Raw genomic sequence first — 22164 nt, forward strand, 5'->3', positions numbered from 1 at the left:
TGACGCATGTCATTTAGCTTAGAATTCCGGTGTTTTCCATTCATTCTCTGCATTCAGTTTCAGGAATATTTCAGTCCATTTTTTACATTTGGAAAGTGGTGCGTTTTCCAATAAACCTGAAAAGTGTCTCTAAATCGATTTTAAACGTTGTAGTGTGATTTTAATTACTGGTAAGTGCTAAGTAGGGAATTTTTTCGTATTTACTGGTCAAACCACATAGGAGGGGGATTGGAAAATTATGATTTGTGAAAAGTTGCTATTTTTGGTTCATAAGACGTGACGTTATCCACAAACATTGAATTTCCCCAATACAAACATTTGTTTTTTGTTCAATTACCTTCTATTATACCTATATTCATGACAGAATGCAAAAAATATGAGGAATAGGCACCATAACATAACGCCTCCGCACTTCACACCCCACACCCCCCCCCCTCCCCCTCCCCCTCCTCCTCCTCCCCTGCATACAGTACACTGTTATTGCCGCTATAGAAAACGTTGTTATATGAATTGTCAGTTAAATTTCGCTAAAGTCACCCCACAATGAAGGGAATATACTGCATTCTTCCATTTAAGTAAGCAGCAAATCATCAACCTTACTATCTTGACAACTCAAATGAGATTGATTATTGTTAAAGGTAAGGTTCAGTTCCATTACAACAATGATGATGAGTTTCTTCTAGATATGTCTTACAGACCAAGATGTAGAACCAGAAGACTCTGATCTTTTCCATATTTGGGTTAAGGAGACTGATCTCTACATCTTTTTTCTCACATCTTACTAAGAGATACATAAGAACAAGTATAATATTTCCTTAAAGTAATAACTTTTGAACTTTTTGTGGTGAAATTCCTTAACTCTTCCTCCAAAACTGACATTGAGTATCTAAAATAAGGATGTATAGCTTGAATATTGTAATATGCAAGTTTCTCCTTGTTTTCATTCATCATGCTATGGAACATCTGTAAAAGCTGACTACATGTTGGTACAACTTATAAATCATTTAATCAGCAAATGATAAAATCCTCCCAAAGCGCTAATAATACTTTCAGTTAATCCTTCGGTTCTGATATTGGTGCTTCAAAAATATTGTTACGTCTCAGTTGTTGAAGAATGGCCCAAGTTTGGTTTACCTAAACCTGACCATCATAAATTTGGAAATCCCGGTGTAAATACGTTGCTATCACAGGACAAGTAATGGTGAATAATAATATTGGAGGATTGAGTTTAGTAGATTATATCCAATGTTGAACTATGATCCTCCAACCTGCCGATTTAAACCCAGGTTGAATACTTAGATTCCATTCAAAATTTTAGGCTGCACGTGTTTTATTTATCAGATATTTGGAGGAATTACGAACGCACTACACTACTATTTTTAATTGAGTTAAAAATAACTAATTTCTCTTGAATGCAGAAGCTTCTGCTGACGATATTCAATTAATAGAGCACATTTTCCTCTCTACGGATAAACTACTGATAGTTTTCCTCTCTGGTATGTTACAGACTGCTGGTGAACTTCTAAGATGTCCTACGCTTACAATCAGCAAGGTAGGTTTTTATTGGTAATTACTGGGTGGGAATGATTAAAAGACGGCCTTGACTTGCTTACCGTGTCTTATTGCTGCAGCTAATATAATCTTTTTATTTGGTAGCTGAGTATCTACTAATTGCACAGTTTTGTGGAATTAAACATTTAATAAATTGTATAGGCAGCATCATCAAGTTTTCATACTCATTATTTGTCACGATTCTCTAATTACAGCGCACATTTCGTAAACAATTTGGTTACATTGTGATGAATCGCTGAGTAGGGTCAGATAACGTGGATGTTCTTGGAATTAAGCAATCAGCACTCTAATAGTAAATATTATTTTTTAACGTTGATCAGAGTAAGAGACCTAATCGCAAACGTTATTATCACTTTTGAGTCAGCTATATAGAACTTGTGGTTTAGTTTTGTACAACGTCCTCTTCAGATATTCCCATAAGAAGAACTCTAATCGAGTAAAATTTCAATGATGGTTTTGGCCGGTGTAGCGATCCTAGCATCCCTATCCGCCAATTTAGAGAAGTTCAGTCGAGGTTTTAGAACATAAAATTGACGTTTTTCGGTATTTTTTTACGTATTATATCGAAATATGCAAATATTGAATTTATTCTTGTTGGATTATGGACTTTTAAGTCATTAACGTCGTCAAAAAGTTATTCGATAGTCAAACTGAGATAAAGCTTTAGATTTTTTAGATTTAGGTTTAAAATGGAGAAGGGACACTTCTATGAAATTTAACACTCTTGAAGGTTTTAAGATGCCCTTTTTCTGGAGTCATATGGGTTACTGATAGATATGATAAAAATGGTATAGTAGTGCGTTACTGGCTTGCTTTCTGAGTAGTCTTTAGCAGAATAATATATTTTATTACAAAAGTCCTACGTATTATTATTTCATATAGCCCATTTTCTCAATAATTCTTTATTTCATTTGACGCTAAAAATCAATATCAAGTCAAAAGCACATAGGGGTGGGAATCATTCTAAAGATGTCCCATCCATAGCTTAGTTTATCTACTGTACTAAAAAGACGTGTAGGGGTAGAGAGGGAACCTCTGGTTTCAGTAATATGCGATTAAGTACAGTGAAGTGACGTATGAACTATGTACATATAAATATATATATATATATATATATATATATATATATATATATATATATACAGGGTGTCCGGTTTTCGTTGGACAGCGGCTGTATCTCGGTAAGTAAAGCAAGTAGCAACTTCGGACAAAAAATTTTATTACTAATGTGACTATGAGAAATCTCTGGAAAATATTTTCAGCTTCGTGAAATCGCCGTAAGGGGGCGTAGTAGGGACGGTAGTTCCTTAAAATCGACAAATCTGTACTAAGTCACTAGTTAAGTAGCACAGTTTAATTTACTATCAATAAGATTACATCATTCTGAAACTTTTTTATTCGACACATAATTTCATAACTCACATAATAAAAGTGGGGGAAGCCGATGAATCATTTTAAGTTCAAACTATCATATCTCTGTTTCTAATTATCCGATTTCAGTGATTCTGTACTTCATTGTGAGGGAATTATAAGCCGATTTAATATCCACATTGACCAAAAATCCATAGTCCAGAACAAAATCGCTAGAGGGCATTCTTTCAGGTAATAGCGGTTTTCTTCATTTTTCTTTAATAAATCAAATGGAACTATACCATTTTCATAAGTCCATCTTGTAAAGCTTTAAAAAACCTACATTTTTCCCGAAAGGCGCATTTCAATATTCTTTTTCGTTTTTGACTTATTGATAAATAACTGAAAATTTTACCTTAGAAAGAGTTTTCCAATAAACGGTAAGTAGGCTTTGGAGTGAAACCAAGTGTTTTTGTTATTTTGACAAATAAATGTTATTAAATTCTTTAATTTACAAACACATAACTTAATTCATGTTATTTTAAAAAATATAACAATATTCAGAAAAAAGTAAGTTTAAAAGTTAGAAGAAGAAAATTAGTTCTAAAGTTAAAAGCTATAAATGTTCGAAATGTTTTCCGTCACGTTCAATACATCGTCGAATTCTTGGCAAAGTCGAATTTACACATCTCTCAATTTCATGTTTACTTAAACTTAGGATGGCGTTTTTTATTCGAACCTTCATATTGTTCTTGGTGGTAGGACTCTCCTTATATACAAGATCTTTTATACGTCCCCAAAAATAGAAATCTAAACACGTGAGATCAGGAGACCGTGGTGGCCATGGAAAAATACTTCCTCTCCCAATCCACCGAAAGGGAAATTTCTCATCCAAGAAACGACGTACATGTCTATGGTAATGAACCGGGCAACCATCGTGTTGCAACCACATGGTTTGCCTCGTTCTCAAAGTAACATTGTCTAAAAGAGTGGGTAAAAAATCGCTCAAAAATTCCATATATCTTTCCCCGTTTAGAGGTTGTTCAAAAAAATATGGCCCAATAATTTTTCCTTCAACTATTCCACACCATACGTTTAGAGTCCAGCGATATTGATGGTCAACTTCACGCATCCAATGAGGATTTTTTTCCGACCAATAATGGCTATTATGGAGATTTAATTGTCCATTACTTTTAAATGTTGCTTCGTCGGACCAAAGTACTCTTGATAGGAAGTCAGTTTCATCACATATCATATTCTCTAACCAATGGCAAAAGTTTAGCCGATCGTCAAAATCCTTGTCACTCAAGAGTTGATGCAAAACAATGTGATACGGATGCAATTTATGCTCTTTTAGCACTTCATGGATTATTGTTTTTGGAACACTTAACTCTCGTGCTACCTCTCTGGTACTCCGTTTAGGATCATGATTAATATAGGATAAAATATTAACGATATTCTGCTGATTTCGGGTTCTGCGTTTTTGCGTAATAGGTCGAGTAGGATGAACATTTCCAGTGAATTTAAGACGGTTAGCCAATCGTTTAAAAACTTTTCTCGAATGATGTTTTCTCAGTGGATACTTAACACTGTATTCTCTTGCTGCAATTGCCACATTTTCGTAACACTGAAAATACACAGCCAGCATATCGTAGGCTTCTTCATTCGAAAACGCCATTACAAAATACTTAGAAATATTACGAATATTATCAGTAATCAATAACTCAACAATAATATTAACTATAGTAAAGTAATTAATATGACATTTATTTGTCAAAATAACAAAAACATTTGGTTTCACTCCAAAGCCTACTTACCGTTTATTGGAAAACTCTTTCTAAGGTAAAATTTTCAGTTATTTATCAATAAGTCAAAAACGAAAAAGAATATTGAAATGCGCCTTTCGGGAAAAATGTAGGTTTTTTAAAGCTTTACAAGATGGACTTATGAAAATGGTATAGTTCCATTTGATTTATTAAAGAAAAATGAAGAAAACCGCTATTACCTGAAAGAATGCCCTCTAGCGATTTTGTTCTGGACTATGGATTTTTGGTCAATGTGGATATTAAATCGGCTTATAATTCCCTCACAATGAAGTACAGAATCACTGAAATCGGATAATTAGAAACAGAGATATGATAGTTTGAACTTAAAATGATTCATCGGCTTCCCCCACTTTTATTATGTGAGTTATGAAATTATGTGTCGAATAAAAAAGTTTCAGAATGATGTAATCTTATTGATAGTAAATTAAACTGTGCTACTTAACTAGTGACTTAGTACAGATTTGTCGATTTTAAGGAACTACCGTCCCTACTACGCCCCCTTACGGCGATTTCACGAAGCTGAAAATATTTTCCAGAGATTTCTCATAGTCACATTAGTAATAAAATTTTTTGTCCGAAGTTGCTACTTGCTTTACTTACCGAGATACAGCCGCTGTCCAACGAAAACCGGACACCCTGTATATATATATATGTGTCAGAAGAAAAACTTCTTCTTATAGAGAAAACAAAAACGCAAGTTTGAGAGAGACTTCTTTATTTGACAATGATTGGGAATGGAATGCCCCTCGCAAGGTGTCGGAGTCATTCCCCGGGTATCTGTTTTTCCCATCCAATAAACCTGCCATACCATCCACATTCTTCCCACGCTTACATCCCTCAGTTATTCCTTCTTCACACCCTATATGATAAAAACAGACCCTCTTTATCTTTTAACGCAACGATCTACTTTTACAAGTACAAGTTTAGTCCATTTCCAAGGGAACACTCATAGGTGCTTGTGACATACCACATATGCCCAAGGATAAGATATAACACTATCCTTGTAAGGTGGCAGGTTTATTGGTTGCTTTAAGCGAATTAATAACTAACCCCGTGTCACTTACTTTATGAAAGCTCACATATATATGAGCATTCTTTGTCCATGTTGAAACAATTAATCAATTATCTAAAAATATCATGGGGTTCTGGCTCTAAATTCCTCCCAAGATAAGTGCGAGAAAATGGTAAAAGGGCTGTCATGAATCTTTTCGCATTTCTTGTTTATGTTAAGACCATTAATTGGCATTATCTGGAAGTGGTACTGGCTTTTGGTACCAAACTCTTCCCCAGATTAGCGTGGGAAGAGAGGGTTGTTTATAAATTCCTTTAGCGTAGGTGAAAATGACGTTTAGGGGTTTGGTACCAGTGGGAAAAAGGGTGGACAGCCCTTCCATCTTATCGGTTCTCTCACGAAGAGGGGATGTGTTCCGTGTATGGATACCGGGTTGTATCGGGATTCCATTTTTGGTTCACGGAGAATAAAAAAGTGCTGTGAGAATTGTGTTTTTCCTCTGCGCCCTTGAACCGCGAATCTTACATATATACAGTCGAACTCGGTTATAAGGAACACGAGGGGACAAAAGATTTTGTTCGTTACAGCCGGGCATTCGTTAAATCGAATTTTACTTAATATGTATTGGATTAATCTTAAAACTTTTTACTTGCTAAAAATTAATTTTTCTGATATATATAGTTAAAATTAATGCACTAGTTAAAAGGAAAAGATGGGTAAAAATAACATTTTTATTTTATTTGCTCCTATGCACCTAATACAGATACACGTCTCATTGCTATTTATTTTGTACTGTAAAGTAGTCAGTCATTTTATTTTGCACTTGATTTTTAATAAGCGAATGTTTTTCAATATAGAAATATAATTTATCGAAGGCTCGATATATCGAAGAGTCGGCACTTGTACAGCGAATGAATTTCGATACTAGGTTCAGGGAAGAAAGGGTCTGTGACACAGTGGGCACAGCATCGTCGTCTGGTTCCTTTTCTTCCTCGTTTTCACTCTCCTTAATTTCGTCTGTAAGGAGTTCTTTAACATTATTCATTAGCTCAGCATCACTAGAAAAATCGGTTGTTATCAAATCGTTATCTATTTTGGTGTACTCTTCTAGATCAATGTTACTATGTTTTTTAATCCATTCTGTCAATGAAATGTCTTCTTCGTCATCTTGATCTACAAGTTCCTCTTGTTGAAATTCTACCAAACGCGCCAACGGTATGTTGTCTTCATCATCGTACTCTTGTATTATGTGCAGTTTAAATCTCGCACGACGAAAACAGTTCTCGATGGTGTTTAGCGAGACTTTTCGCCATGCGGCACTAATCACGTCAAACAATGTAAAGTTAAGGTCTTCATTACTTTCAAAAGCGCTTATTAGTCGCACCAAAATCATTTTTCGATAATAAGATTTTAAAGAGTATATAACGCCTTGATCCATAGGTTGTAACGCAGCTGTCACGTTTGATGATAGGAACACAAGAGATTGATGTATTCAAAATTTTCTAATCTTGGATGCGCTGGACAGTTATCCACAAGAAGTAAAATTTTCCTTCGTTTCTTGCGAAGTTCGTCATTCCATTTCTTGAAGTAATCCTTCAAAAATTTCACTAGTCGTCCATGCTCGTTGATTCGACTCATAGATGATTGGTAACTTGCCTTTATTTTTGAAGCATCTAGGCGATTTGGATTTACCGACAACCATCAAGGGGCGTTTTTCAGTTCCAGTCATGTTAGCACAAACCCAGACAGTTATTCTTTCCTTGCTTTGCTTTCCACCAGCCCATTTCTCGCCCTTAAATTTTAGTGTCTTATTCGGAGTCATTTTGTAAAATAAACCTGTTTCATCTCCATCGAAAATGTCATTCATATCGTATCCTGTACTAATGACTGGCCATTGACTTTTTAGCCATTCTGACGTTATTTCTGTTGATACTCCTGCAGCCTCTACATGAATTTTGCCCGCTGATACATTATGTCTTGACTTAAATCTATCAATCCAACCTTTTGTACACACAAACTGCTCACTACCACTTTCACCTGCTCCATACGTTAGTCTTCCAAGTTCTTCTGCTTTTGTTCGTAGAATCACGCCAGTAATGGGATTGTTTTGACTCCTTTGAATCGTAAACCATTTGGAAAGTGCTTGATCTATGTCATCTCTTATAAGTTTTCGAATTTTCTTTTGCCTCGTTACATTACCTTTCAAAGTTTTAAATTTATTTCTATTTTTGAAAACCGTGGAAATTGTAGATTTTGGCAATTTATACTTTTTACACACTTGTGAATTAGGAAGACCAAATTCTAAATCGTTAATTATATTCAATTTTTGTTGAATGGTTAACACATTACGCTTTTTAGCTTCCATGTTTAACCTGAAAGCGATTTTGCTTCTTCCTACACAAATGAAATGCAACTGATGCAGTCCATACTTATTTCACGTAAAATTTACTACGATTCAATACACGGGGATTTCCCGGATCGAGATTATGTCGGGAAAATATACTCTAAAACTAACCTAATAGATTGTACAGAATGGTCTTTTTTTATAGATTGGTTCGTTATAACCGATCGGACCTGCAAATATTTACCAGAAAGCATTCGCTAAAGCCAATCGTTCGTTATAAATGTATTTGTTATATCCGAACAAGAATAACATATAGTTAAATAGACACTTTTTACGTTCCAAGCATTTTGTTCCTTAAAAGCGAACGTTCGTTATAACCCGGGTTCGTTATAAGCGAGTTCAACTGTGTATATATATATACAGTGGTGGCCATAGAAATAGGACCACTTCAAAAATTTCAATTTTTTATTTTTATCAGTAAAGAGATAAAAAAATTACTACAAAAAAAAAACTAGAATACATTTAATAACAAAGAAAACAATATAGAAAAATATAATTTAATTAAAAATAAATAAAAGTCTTCAACAAAATAAGTATGCGGTCATAAAAATAGAACCGGGAAAACATTATCAAAAAAAAGGAAAAAAAACGAAATTAGCAATTGAATATGGCCTAAAGTTTAATATTCGATTGCTTCTCCCTTTTGGGCAAACGCTGCCTTTAATCCTTTAGGCATTGACCTTATTAAACGCTGGCAGAGCTCAACAGGAATAGCTTCCCATTCCCGTTGGACTATGGACCACAGTTCTTCTTCATTTTTGACCTGATGACTCCTCACAGCAGCCTTAAGGTGTACCCGAAGATTTTCGATGGGATTCAGATCCGGCGAATGTGAAGGCCGCGGCACAACAGAAATTGCTTCATTTTGAAAAAATTGTTTCACTCGCCTAGCCGCGTGTTTCGGATCATTATCTTGTTGATATTTCCAAATTAATGGCATTTCTTCCGGAGCAGATGGCAGCATAACATTTTTCATTATTTTAAGGTATTCCTCTTGGTTCAGGATTCCTTTTATCCAATAAATAGGACCAACTCCGAACCAAGAGAAGCAACCCCACCATTTTATGTTACCACCTTCGTGTTTAAGGGTTTTTAGAGTATGTTTTAAATTTGTTTGTTTTTGATAACAACGGTACCTTTCGAGCCGTTCGGCCACGTAAATGACCTTCCTGCAATGGTCTTCGGATAGTTCTGGAACTTATTTCCAATTTTAGGTCCTTTTGAAGTTCTTTGGAACTTAAAAAAGGGTTTTTTGGGATTTTCGCTTTATTCGGCGGTCGGTCAAAACGGTTGTTTTCCTCTTACGACCGCGATTTTCTTGTCATTCTTCGTGTGTGAGGGCATTTATTATTAACGTTTGCGATCTTCCTAATTTTTGAGAAATTTGACGAAGGGAATTGCCCTCATCTCTAAGTGTTCGTATTCTAATTCTTTCAGTTAAAGAACGGTGGTTTTTACGCCCTATCTGTTTGTATATTAATTATTAAAATGCATCAAAATGTTTCGAAATCATTAATTAGGTTTATCTTTCAATTGCTATTGTAATGAATGAGGAATTATGAAAGTTATTTAAAAAAATAACGAGCTTTTAATACACTGGTCCTGTTATTATGACCACCTTAGTTTTGACTGCTCAAACGAAACAGGGGAAGTACAATTCTAGTATAAGGTAATTCCCCTGGTTTCTATTGACACACACAATTACCAACCTTGTAGAAATTTAGGACCTTATTTCGAACGAGATAGAACAACTTTCAATAAACTTTTTTCCATATTTAAAATTGAATCAGTAGTGGTCCTATTTCTATGGCCACCACTGTATATTCCAGCGAATAAGGCTTAAAAAATTTAGATTTTATCTTTTGACGCTTTTTCGAGATATCAACATCAACGGATACAGAAAACTAAAATTTTGCTTAACCAATTAAAATTTATTAACAATTTCCAAACCACTTGAAACAATAAACTAAATTTTGTAATTGTTAGTAATAATCAAATTACATTGAAATTATCACTTTGATGGTTATATCAGAAAACAAGTTTAAACAATTTTTTATTTTTGAAAATATTAGTGGCGTATCATTCCTTTATTTTTTCAAAGAAAATTGGACAACTTTTTTATGCGCACACTCCTGGTAAACCCAAAAATAATTTTATTTATTGAAGACTTTCCGTTCCATATACAGTAGTGGCCAAAAGTAGGTGAACACCTATAAAACATAGCATTTCTAATAATTTATACCATTAAGTCTCTATAGAATCTAATATTGCTATTCCGCCAAATAACTAGTAGAATGCTTTACCAAAAAAAATAAAATAAAATAAAATAAACAAATAATGGGTTTCTTATCAAACATTGTTAATCTACATAGAAATAAAAAATAGCTCTGGCCAAAAGTAGATGAGGAAAAATTTTTAAATATTTTTGATATTTATCGATTCGGTTTTAAACTTTAGTATCTTGGTGGACGATACTAGTAAGCCACTAGAACAATTTATTAAAATGCCACGAGGTGTTTATGTTTCTGAAGACTTAAAAATAAGAGTGTTAGCTGCGAACAATGCTGGAGTGAGTCGAGCACAAATTGCAAGGCAATTTCAGCTAAAAAGATCCACTGTCTGCATGATAATTGAGAGGTGCAATCAAAGGGGAGATACCACAATTAAGAATAAGTCGGGCCGTCCTAGAAAAACTGACCAAAGACTAAATAGGGCCATTAAGAAGATGTCTATGCATGATCCCTTTCTTTCATTTAATCAAATAAAGACCAAAATAGAAGAAATTGGTTTGCCTTCTGTCCGTTCTAGGACAGTAAGACGTAGACTAGTAGAGGCTGATTTGTTTGCCAGAAGACCGGCCAAAAAACCTCTCTCTGCTGTCAAAGAAGAACGTTAAGGCCCGATTACAGTTTGCAAAGGAGCATCAAAATCGGACTGTAGCGCAGTGGAAAAGGGTTTGATTTAGTGATGAATCTAAATTTAATATGTTTTCCTTTGATGGCAATGTGTATGTAAGGCGTCCTCCTAACACTCGTTTATTGCCCAAATATACCAGACCAACCGTAAAGCATGGAGGAGGAGGATCAGTGTTAGTTTGGGGATGTTTTTCTGGGTACGGTATCACGGTCCACTTATAGGATCGAGCGAATAATGGACCGATTTATCTACAGGGACATATTAAAAACTCACATGTTGCCCTATATCGAGGAAGTTTTGCCGGTCGCGTTTATTTTTCGGCATGATAACGACCCCAAACATGCGTCAAAGATAGTTAAGAAGTTTTTAGAACATGAAATAGTTCCTGTTATGACATGGCCCTCGCAGTCACCGGATCTTAATCCAATAGAAAATTTATGGGAGATCCTAAACAAGAAAATTTGGACAAAAACCGACTCGAATAAGGACCAATTATTCATAGCATTACAGGAAACATGGGCGAGCATGGATCCATCTGTTATTGAACATCTCGTATCGTCAATGCCCAATGAAGTAATAGAAGATAAAGGATATTACACAAAATACTGACTAGTAATGCTGTCTCGATGGTTTAGTTAATAAGAGTTTATAATATTTGAAATTATGTTTATTGTGTTCATCTACTTTTGGCCAGAGCTATTTTTGTATTTCTATGTATATTAACAATATATTGATAAAAAAATCCATCATTTATTTATTTCTTTAGAAAAGGCACTCTATTAGTTATTTGGCGGAAAAATTATATTAAAATTTATAGAGACTTGTGGTATGAATTATTAAAAATTCAGTGAATAATACGCGTTCATCTACTTTTGGCCACCGCTGTAGCTATTGACAGCTATAAAATTTTGTTTAATTTTCTCAAGTACTTTGGAAATTATTAATAAAATTTAATTTTTAAAATAAAACTTTGCCACCCTGTATCGCCGGTGATGTTGATGTTTCGAAAGAGCGCCAAAGGAAAAGAATCTTATTTTTGAACCCTATTCGCCGGTGAAAAGATAACTCCGACTTTGGAATCACCCCGTATAGCGGTTATTTATTGAAGAGGCATGAGAGTAATTTTTAGGTCTTCAAAATTTTACGCTTTACAAATCATGTCTTTTTACTTACCATCTCATACCCTCTAGCACCAGTTTCCCCGTCATGGGAAGACCACTTCGCATGTAAAATTACAGTAACCTGGGCCATAACATTTTTGAGATGTTCGCTCAGGCCATTCCTTGAGCCACTTTTCGATTATCTTATTGTTGATCATTGTAGGATTATTAATTTTTTTCAGGGAATTGCAAATTGCATAGGTTTGGCTCCTGGCGACTAACTTAATAAGTCATTATTTTTATAATTGTAACCCAAAATCTCTTCCCGCAGGACCGTATGGTCAACAACAGCAGGGCTACGGCCCGCCACCTGGAGCCTACCCGCCACCCCCTGAGGGTTACCCTCAGGGCGGATACCCTCAAGGCGGATACCCGCAGGGGGGCTACCCTCAGCCGGGCAGTTACCCCAACGTGCCCCAGCCCGGTTTCCAGCCACCCCCCTATGCCGCTGATTCGTATACGGGGGCCAACCAAGGTGAAGCACACCCCTTTAATTCTAACTCAGATGCACCCGGTTCGTTTTTATTTTACCCTTAAGTTTTTGCATGTGCTTTTGCGCAAGGAGGGAGCTCGTAGACTTCATTATTCGTTATTCAAAATGAAGGAAACTCGAAATTGACGTATCCGTTTTTGGATAATCAATATTGTCGATTAGATAATTTATAATATGCATTTATAAATGAAAGTTTACTATTTCGTACTTGTGTACGTCTAGGCAGTGCCGCGGCTGTTAAGAGTGAAGCATTCAGTGATTTGTGTTGGGCAGTAACTAATAACCAGCAACAAATGCCTCATACATCTAACAGCAATGAAGCAGGTAAGTTTGGTGTAGTTTACATGTTGTTTCAGGTCACTTTCCTATCGTTAATACTATAAGGTGTGGCGTTATAATTTCAGAGGCCCCGTTCGCGGCAGTTTATGATTCTACGGAAAAGGACGACCCTGAAACCAACATCCATGGAACCTTGGACTTCGCCGATAAAAAGATCCGTTTAGGCTTCATTAGGAAGGTCTATGGGGTCTTCTTGGTACAACTAGCGATAACCGGAGGCACCATTGTCTTGTTTTCAAAAGTACTACTTGAGAAAGAGTTGGTTCAGGAGCATATATTTCCAATTTTGGGCACATCAGTGGGTATCGTGTTCTTCACTTTGTGTACGTTGGTCTGCTGCGCAGGATTTGGACGCGGGACCCCATGGAACTACATTTTACTCTTTATGTTCGCCGTTTCCCTAGGGGTGCCTTTGGGGACAGTAGCCCGGGTTTTCGAATCCGAAATTGTAATATTTGGTGTCGCAATTACCGGGGCTGTATGTCTGGGCTTAACTTTATTCTCCTTCCAGACCAAATGGGATTTCACCCTTTTCGGAGGATGTTTGTTATGCACTTTAATAGTTTTCACCATGTTTGGTTGTTTCACTCCCTATTACTTGGGAAAAGATGACGAAATGATCCAGTTGCTTTATGCTTCTGTAGGAATCCTACTTTTCTCGTTTTTCTTGATTTATGACACTGAATTGATAATAAAGGGTAACCACAAGTATACCGTCTCACCTGAGAACTACATTTTTGCAGTGCTGATCTTGTATGTGGACGTTATCCGCATATTGTTTTGCATATTACAGTGGATCAGATCCGGTCGTTTGAGATAATCAAAATCTATTCAGTGAGGAAAAGTAACTAGAAAAAGAAGTGAAACTTCATCACTCTGTGCATCAGAAATGGTAGAATCGTCGTCGTCATGTGTCTGTTAACCTGAAATATCTTTATGTGGTACCCAGTAGAAATCCTTATGAGCCGATTTTCCCGTATATTAATTAGACTTAAAGGTAAATCGTTGTAGCATATCGATTACTTATAATGAAAAGTAATCTTTTGCTTTTTTGTCTCTTTATGATTCGGTAAACCCGAATTTAGTGTGCCAATCACTCGATGCTGTTTTCAGTTTCTAGTCAGTACAGACTAGTCGCTTTAGATGTTACTCTAAATGTTACTCTAAATGTTGATGATCATTTACGACTCCCCCCCTTCCCATTTTAAAATCCGAATGTCAAGACCCTGAAGTCCCTACCACAACGTCAGATTTTCGAACTTTCGACGAGATCAACGACATGAAAGTCCGTCTGAGTTTCATCAGAAAAGTTTATGGCATCCTCAGGTTATATCGGGCCATAACTGGAGGCTTCATAATTTTCGTGCCATTTAATTAAGCTCTGAGTGAGCTGATTAGAAGGTATTAATGCTCATTTCTTCTGCCGTCAGTAAGAATTATGCTTGTGACCTTTGTCGTGAATGCATGTTGTGAAAAGGCTCAAAAGAGGAGCTCAGGGAATTACTTTTTACTGCTTACTTCTACGTCGACGATGATGGTTTTGGGAAAAACCACCATTACCATAAAATCTAACACTTTTCTTTTGGCCCTCGGGACCACATGAATCATTACTCTGGGTTTAAATCTATTCGCCTTTTAGAACAAATTGGATTTCATCCTTTGGGAGTGCATGCTATGTTCGTTCTGCTGGCGGCAACCCTCCTTTTGGTTCTCTCGAGGATTTCCTTTCTCAGATAATTTATGCGTATCTCGGAAACCTACTTTCGTCGATTTGTTCAGTCCATGATACTCAAGTCATAATGGCGAAAACGCACAAGTACAGCATCTCGTTTGAAGAATACATTTTTGCTGTATTGGCTTTGTTCTTAAAAATAATTAATCTATTTGTGTTTTCTATGTGGAGAATTCTCAGGAATGTCTGAAGGTTTATTTCACACGAAGGTTAACAAACAGTAAGTAGATTCAAATCCGCGAGATTTCGGGAAAACGTGACACTGATGTGTGTGATTTTGATCTAGTTGGGATCGAACCGACTTTCAGGACTCGATTGGTCATTTCAGGGTTTTTGGTTTATTTTGTCCACCAGAGTCACAATTCAGATTTTTCAAATTTCTTCGTCAAATTTGCAATTTAGTTCAAATTTGTCGAAGCCTTGGCGGCAATCACGTTTACTGAGGTGAATCCAAGAATTTTCATCGGTACGCTGGAAGAAAACGGAACAGCAATATTTCAATTTTTCGATGATTTTTGCCGAATTTAAGTGAATACTTCCATATCAAGCATAATGTGACTATGTAGACCTACCTGTAATGTATCAATTAGAAAAAATAAAGCATATTTATCGAGTGTCGTTTGCTTTGAAAACCTCTAATACCTCTGTAAATGTGTGTGTCTCAAGCTCAATTATTCAATATTGTTTTTAGGCAAACCAATGTACACGATCTTTTTTTGAATTCAGCGAGAAACAGAACCTGCCAAATTTTTCGGAATAGCATTAAGGCGGTCAAAGGCACAGAAACGGCTCTAGCCGCAATCTAGTCCTATGCATTAACAATATCTCTCATATTGACCATAACATCCTTAGGGCTTTAACCTACAATCTCTGTGTGCGCCAAAATATAAATTTATGCCTAACACTCGGTATAGACCTCAAACACCTCATTTGTTTACGTTCTTATCTCCTGAAAGGTCGCATTTCTCACATTTATCGAAGATATTGTGCTTGTTTACACTCGTTTAAAGTGTTAAAGAAATACAATGGAATCTAGTTCGGGATCCGATGAAAGTGTGGAGAAATGGAATGTTAGTGTGGGGGACCGACCGGGAACCAGTGGAACCGCGAAACGACAAAGGCACAAACGCGAAGCACCCCCAAGTGGGCCCAGTCTCATAAAACTCATCAAACGCAAAAGATTGAAGGAGCTTAAAGAACTGGAGGCGGATTTACAGATAATTTCGGAAGCTCGCCTGCAACGAGCACTGGAAAACAACATAGCTATGATGAGGCGTGAGCCTAGATTATCTCGAGCTCAAGAAAAAAAAACCTTAAAATCAGCATTAAAAGAAGTTCGAGGAAAAGCCTCAGGAAAGACTCGAGGAAAAGCCTCAGTAAAGACTCGAGGAAAAGCCTCAGAAAAGACTCGAGGAAAAGAATCAGAAAAGACTCGAGGAAAAGAATCAGAAAAGACTCGAGGAAAAGCCTCAGAAAAGACTCGAGGAAAAGAATCAGAAAAGACTCGAGGAAAAGAATCAGAAAAGACTCGAGGAAAAGCCTCAGAAAAGACTCGAGGAAAAGAATCAGAAAAGACTCGAGGAAAAGAATCAGAAAAGATTCGAGGAAATGCCTCAGAAAAGACTCGAGGAAAAGAATCAGAAAAGATTCGAGGAAATGCCTCAGAAAAGACTCGAGGAAAAGCTTCAGGAAAGACTCGAGAAAAAGTTTCACAAAAATCTCGAGAAAAAATCTTAGAAGAAATCCCAGAAAAGATCCGAATAAAAGCCTTAAAAAATCCTCGAAGAAAAGATGTAGAAGAAACTCGGGGAAGAGGTTTAGAAAAACCTCCAGAAAAGGTTCAAAGAAGAAAAGCCTCAAAAAAAATTCGAGTAAAATTTTCAAAAAAAGGTCGAGATAAAACTTTAGGAAAAGTTAAAGAAAAAGCTTTAAAAAAAAATCGGGAAAAAGCCCCGAAAAAAGCTCGACGCAGACTCTTAGAAGAAACTCGAGAAAAAACCTCAGAAACAGCTCAAAAGAAAATCTCAAAAAAAGATCGGAAAAAAAAATTAAAAGAAACTCAAGGAAAGGCTTCAAAAAAACTTCAAGGAAGAGCTCCAGAAAAAAGTCAAAAAACAAACTTAACAAAACCTCGAGAAGAAGGCTTAAGAAAAATATCAAAAGAAAATATAGGAAAAGCCTTAGAAGAAATTCGAGTAAAAGCCTTAGAAGAAGCGCGAAAAAAAGCCGTAGAAGAAGTTCAAATAAAAACTTTTGAAGAAATTGTAAAAAAAGTCATAGAAGAAGTTCGTGCAAAAGTTTTAGAAGAAACTCAAAAAAAAGCCTTAGAGAAAGCTGTAGGAAGAGCAGCACGTGTCTCTCCAGAAAGTTCTCCTCCCCTACAAACATTACCACCTCTACCCGTGCCATATAAAGTTATGGACGAGCCCGCAATTCCCGGTCTGGGGCCGCCTTGCAAGTGTAAATGGCGGTGTTTTTCCTTGTTCTCACATGAGCAAAAAAAAAAAATTTTGCTGCTTGCTCAGAACAAGGAGGATCCCATAGAAAAGCTCCAATATTTAAACACTTTGATAGATCAGCACCCTGTGAGAAGGCCTCGCCCGATAACAACCACTGACCGTCGCAGATGTGTTTCTTGTTGCTATTCGGTAAGCTGAGTTTTGATTTTTGGACCAATGGAATTGATGTCGGGCAATAACCAGCTAATCTGATTCGTTAAAAATCAACTGGTGGCGATGGTTCAATTCGCTCAGGTACAAAATTTTATTTTTTCTTTCAGGTGCCGGTGGGTAACGTTAGCCTTAAGGTGTGCAAACGTGCATTTTGCTCCTTGCATGGCGTAACCCTATCCTTTATAAGCGACATCCCTGTCCAGTGGAAATATTCGAATTTGGTGCCCCGGACCGAACCTTCTCAGGATTTCTCCGACGAAGACGACAATTAGCTGTAATTACGGGATATTACAATCGACATTTTGTCATTTTTAATGTGCGTTTATGTAATATAACGTTTTTTTGTGAAGAGTCATTGTGATTCTGATGCGAGTAAATTGTATTGAGCCATATCACCTTTTTTTTCCATATGTAAGAAAAACCTTCATAGGTACCATTGCCTGATGGTCTATCAGCAGTGGTTATATGGGATTCACCACATAATGGGGCGCCTACCCACTAAAAACCTTCTTTCTTCACCCTTAATCCCCCCTAGGACCTCCGTTAAGTATTACTAAGAGAGGGGAGATCCTTACTCCTTTCTCCTGGCCATCCTTAGAGTTCTACTGAAGGCATCGCATCTTCTTGTTCCCGTCCTTAAATTACAAATACTGCATTTATCCTCTTCCCTGCACTCCTCCCTGCTATGTTCCTCCTTCCCATACACAAAACAAAACTTGCTTTTATCTTTTCCTATACAGTGTCTGACTAAATAGTTCATCCCCCAAAATCTGTAACACCTCCCTACCTCCACTCTCTTCTCCATCCTGCACCGTACGTACCCCATCTTAATAAATGAACCCTTCATCAATTACTTCGCCCTTTTTCCATCCATCACAAGTTTTACCGCCTGCGTGTCTCTTCTATTATCTCTCATGTCCCCTAACGAGTATTCTCCCTCCCTCAATCTTTCGACCCTTTCTTTTACTGCCTCTATCACCTCATCTCCCATTATAGTAATTTCCATTCCCTTAATATGTATAATTACCTTTTTTTTGGCTCTCTCATTGTAATCCTCGTAATTAACCCTTGTTGAATCACCTCTTTAATCTCCTTAGCACACTCCTCTGTCCTTCCCATTGCTATCACAATTTTATTATGTTTTGTTTTTCTTACTTCTCGGATTTCTTTATTTCCCTCTTTATTATTATTATTTTTTTTATTTTCACCATTGTTTTCTCCAAATGTTCCCCCGGTACCCGTTCCATTATAAGTGCATATATCTTTTTATTTCTCACTCTTTCACCCTGTTTGCCTGCGTATATAGTTATTTTTTGTTTTGCTCTCTTTAACCACTGTCTCCACCATTTTTCTTAACCCCTCCGGACTCATCCCTGCTATTTGATGCATGACAATGCATTCTTCTCCCTCCATCTCCCTTTTTAGCCTCTCCAAATTCTTTCATAAATCTTTTTCCATCTCCGTAAGAAAAAAATTTGATTATTTTTTTATCCCTCCTGCCTCTGCTTTACCCCCTATTTCAATTTGCGTGTTTGTTCCATCACCACGAAGTCCTTCGCACACTCCTTCAACTCCGGGTATCTCGTCTTGTACAGAGTCTGCACACCCCTCTCCGTTTCCCTGTCCTTCCTTTACACTATCATCTCCTTTACCGTTGTTGTCTCCGTTTTTAAAGGATTTCTCACTTTAATTTCAGTGTTTTTATATACCATGTCATGCCAACTTTTTAATGCAATTCTCTTAAAATCCCTATAGACTTTTATCTTTGTTATTTCCATGATGTCCCCTACATCCCCCGTCTGTATTTCATGCCACTAGTATCCTTTCCCCTAATTTCCCCCTGAGTTTGAATGTTCACGTTAAATGTCATTTTGTTGATTTTCTCGTATCTGTGTTGTTCCAGCCAACTTTTTATCATATTCCTGTTTAATATTTCCTTTTGTTTTTTTATGTTTTTTGCCAATTTCCTTGATATCTCTTTGTCTATTTTTTCCAATTTTCTTTTCCATTTCCTTTATTAACATTTTTAACCTTTCCATCTCCTCCATTATAATAGAAACCTCCGGGCTTTCTGTCTTTTTGTATGCCTGCCATGCCCCTCCACCTCATTTTTCCCAATTGATGTATCTAAAATTTTTCTTTTCATTCTTGTATCCCTATCTTGTGTTGTCCTCTCCGTATTTGTTTGTGTTTGTTTTCCCATCCCTTGTACGTCTATAATTCCCATGGAGAGCTCCGACTGTCTCCTCTCCATATATACTTTCTTAAGAATTTCGAGTGTATATATAACACCCCCCATCCATGGGGCTAGCACTGGCCACCGGGGCTTGCATCCGGTCGGAACCGGCGGTGGGATTGCCACCCACCTGAGATACGCTTTTCTTTTGTCCACTCATCATTTTTTTCTTTTGCGTCTCTCTTTGTCTCCCTCCCTCCCTCCCTCGACCCCTTCAACAGAAATCTTGCCCACGAGCACTGAGTAGCTGGAGGCATGGAGCCTTGTCACCACGACAAAGTGCTGATACCGCGGACGGGGGGCATATCACCTACTTTCAGATAAAAAGAAAGACACCAAGACTTTATTTATTTTACTTATTGCCGCATTTCGCGTTCTTTCACCGTATATAGTTATCCTTCAAAAATTTACGGCAATCAGTGGCGTACGGCGTTTTTACGGCTCTTACAAACTCTGCTTGGCTGAGTACAGGACGAGTTTTCGTAATTTTGAACGGGCACTTTCTATGCGTGAAACACGCTCCCTCCACTTATAACCGTTTAAACGACTTAATGCTAAGATCACGCTGCACCGATCATGCACTTTCATCTATAAGATAATTCTGGAGTACGCATTGAACAAAATAGTTCATTGCGCATTCCAAACGTTTGTAGAATTACTTCACGATCATATATATCAAAGTTCTGTTGGCTCTACCAAGGGAATAACCTACATGAAATGAATCTCCTGCACTTACCGCAAGGCTCCGGTACAGACTGTCCCATGGCCAAAACTATCAGGATTTTGATATATTCACACTGAATAGTTCTGGTTCGTCTCCACTTACTAATCGATGCAATTTACAGGCTATGGGGGCTACAACCCAGAAGACCCAGAAGTCAAAGGCTTCGACTTCACCGAGCAGAGCATCCGCAAGGGATTCATCCGCAAAGTGTACTCGATCTTGATGGTGCAGCTGGTCATCACCATGGGTTTCATAGCCTTGTTGTGCTACGAACCCAAAACCAAACAGTTCGTCCAGCAAACTCCCAGCTTGTTCATCGTAGCCTTAGTGGTGATGATCGTGGCCATGATCACTTTGGCTTGCTGCGGCGAGGTGCGCAGGAAGGCTCCCATCAACTACATAATGCTGTTTATCTTCACCATCGCCGAGGGATTTTTGCTAGGAGTCAGCTCCAGCCACTACAAGCAAGACGCGGTGCTAATGGCCGTGGGCATAACCGCTGCAGTATGCTTGGCTTTGACGTTGTTTGCTTTCCAGACCAAATACGACTTCACCATGATGGGGGGAATTCTGCTGGTGGCCGTGATTATTCTTTTGGTGTTCGGGATCGTCGCCATTTTCGTGCAGAATAGGATCGTCCAGCTGGTTTATGCCTCGCTGGGAGCTTTGATCTTCTCGATTTACTTGATCTACGACACTCAGCTGATGATGGGCGGGAAGCATAAGTACAGCATTTCTCCGGAGGAATACGTATTCGCTGCATTGAATCTTTACTTGGATATTATTAATATTTTCATGTACATTTTGGCTATTATTGGAAACGCTCGGGATTAAACGTGCCCCTTAAGCTGGGCGGTAAGAATTACCGTCTTGTTTCTTTGTTTTTATTTGTTTTGAGTTGTTTAAGTTACCTACAGTTTTGAACGGTGGAATTGAATTGATTGTTCCCCCACAGTTTTTTTTTTACCAACAAAAGTGAACATTCCTCAATTATCTTAATGATGGCGGCATCGCCTATGCATTCAGCTATAAACTATATGTTTTGCGGTTTAATTTAAACTTTTAATGTATTGTTAAGTGGAAGACAAGACTAACTATGACACTCTTCAGTGTCTAGGCTAATGCATTATTCAACCCTTCTGGTAATTAATCTCCGCTTTTGGTGCGTAGTCCATGCCGGGAATGTTTTTAAAGAAATTATTGATAATCATGGAACTTACACAATAACCCTCCTAAATGGAGCCATCGTGTTAAATCTTTTCCTAATTTTATGATCCTGCTTAAATGTAGTACCTAACGTTGATAATGATATTTATAATTATAGGCTATTTATAAGGAGTTTTTTCTGCAACTGTTGTGGTTGAGAAAATATATTATCTATTTAAGAATGGCACATCTTTGTTCTATCTCCCTTCTGGCCTTACCCCACATAAGATGCCCATGTGTATTACTTCCCCCACTCCTTCACGTTTCACCAATCGTGTGTCACTGGTTCATCTGGCCTCTCCTGAATTCGCTCCGGATTGATTCGGAACCCCCCCAAAAAAATTAAATGTGTTGCGAACCTCTACATTGGGTAGGTGCGGCCATTTTCGTCCTTGCAATATTTGATCCCTTCAATTGATACTGCGACACGTGTTCTCCGAAAAAAAATCAGACAGGTTGTCCAGGTTCTCGCTTTAGTGCGGAAAATGTTCCTGAGGTCACCCTGAGTACGTTAAGGATTAA

The 22164-nt window shown here is 37.4% G+C and overlaps 1 protein-coding gene across 8 annotated transcripts; it reads left to right on the plus strand.

Moving 5' to 3' along the window:
* Positions 1 to 11: 11 nt before the first annotated feature.
* On the plus strand, positions 12 to 21824 carry Lfg (Lifeguard). 8 transcript variants are annotated; one of them, XR_010732090.1, is made up of 6 exons: positions 12 to 170; positions 1508 to 1552; positions 12512 to 12715; positions 12956 to 13057; positions 13138 to 17452; positions 17584 to 17868. XR_010732090.1 is itself a non-coding variant. In XM_066282187.1 (4 exons), exons 2-4 carry the CDS (start codon positions 1528 to 1530, stop codon positions 21268 to 21270), a joined length of 981 nt encoding a protein of 326 aa, XP_066138284.1. In that variant the 5' UTR covers positions 31 to 170; positions 1508 to 1527; the 3' UTR covers positions 21271 to 21824. The 8 variants fall into 8 exon arrangements, 6 of the variants coding, with proteins under 6 accessions (XP_066138284.1, XP_066138285.1, XP_066138286.1 ...); XR_010732091.1 differs by lacking the exon at positions 1508 to 1552 and having other exon boundaries at positions 40 to 170; XM_066282187.1 differs by lacking the exons at positions 12956 to 13057; positions 13138 to 17452; positions 17584 to 17868 and adding an exon at positions 20558 to 21824 and having other exon boundaries at positions 31 to 170; positions 12512 to 12754.
* Positions 21825 to 22164: the final 340 nt, after the last annotated feature.

This window comes from Euwallacea fornicatus, chromosome 5 (assembly GCF_040115645.1).
Source record: "Euwallacea fornicatus isolate EFF26 chromosome 5, ASM4011564v1, whole genome shotgun sequence".
Lineage (NCBI taxonomy): Eukaryota > Metazoa > Arthropoda > Insecta > Coleoptera > Curculionidae > Euwallacea > Euwallacea fornicatus.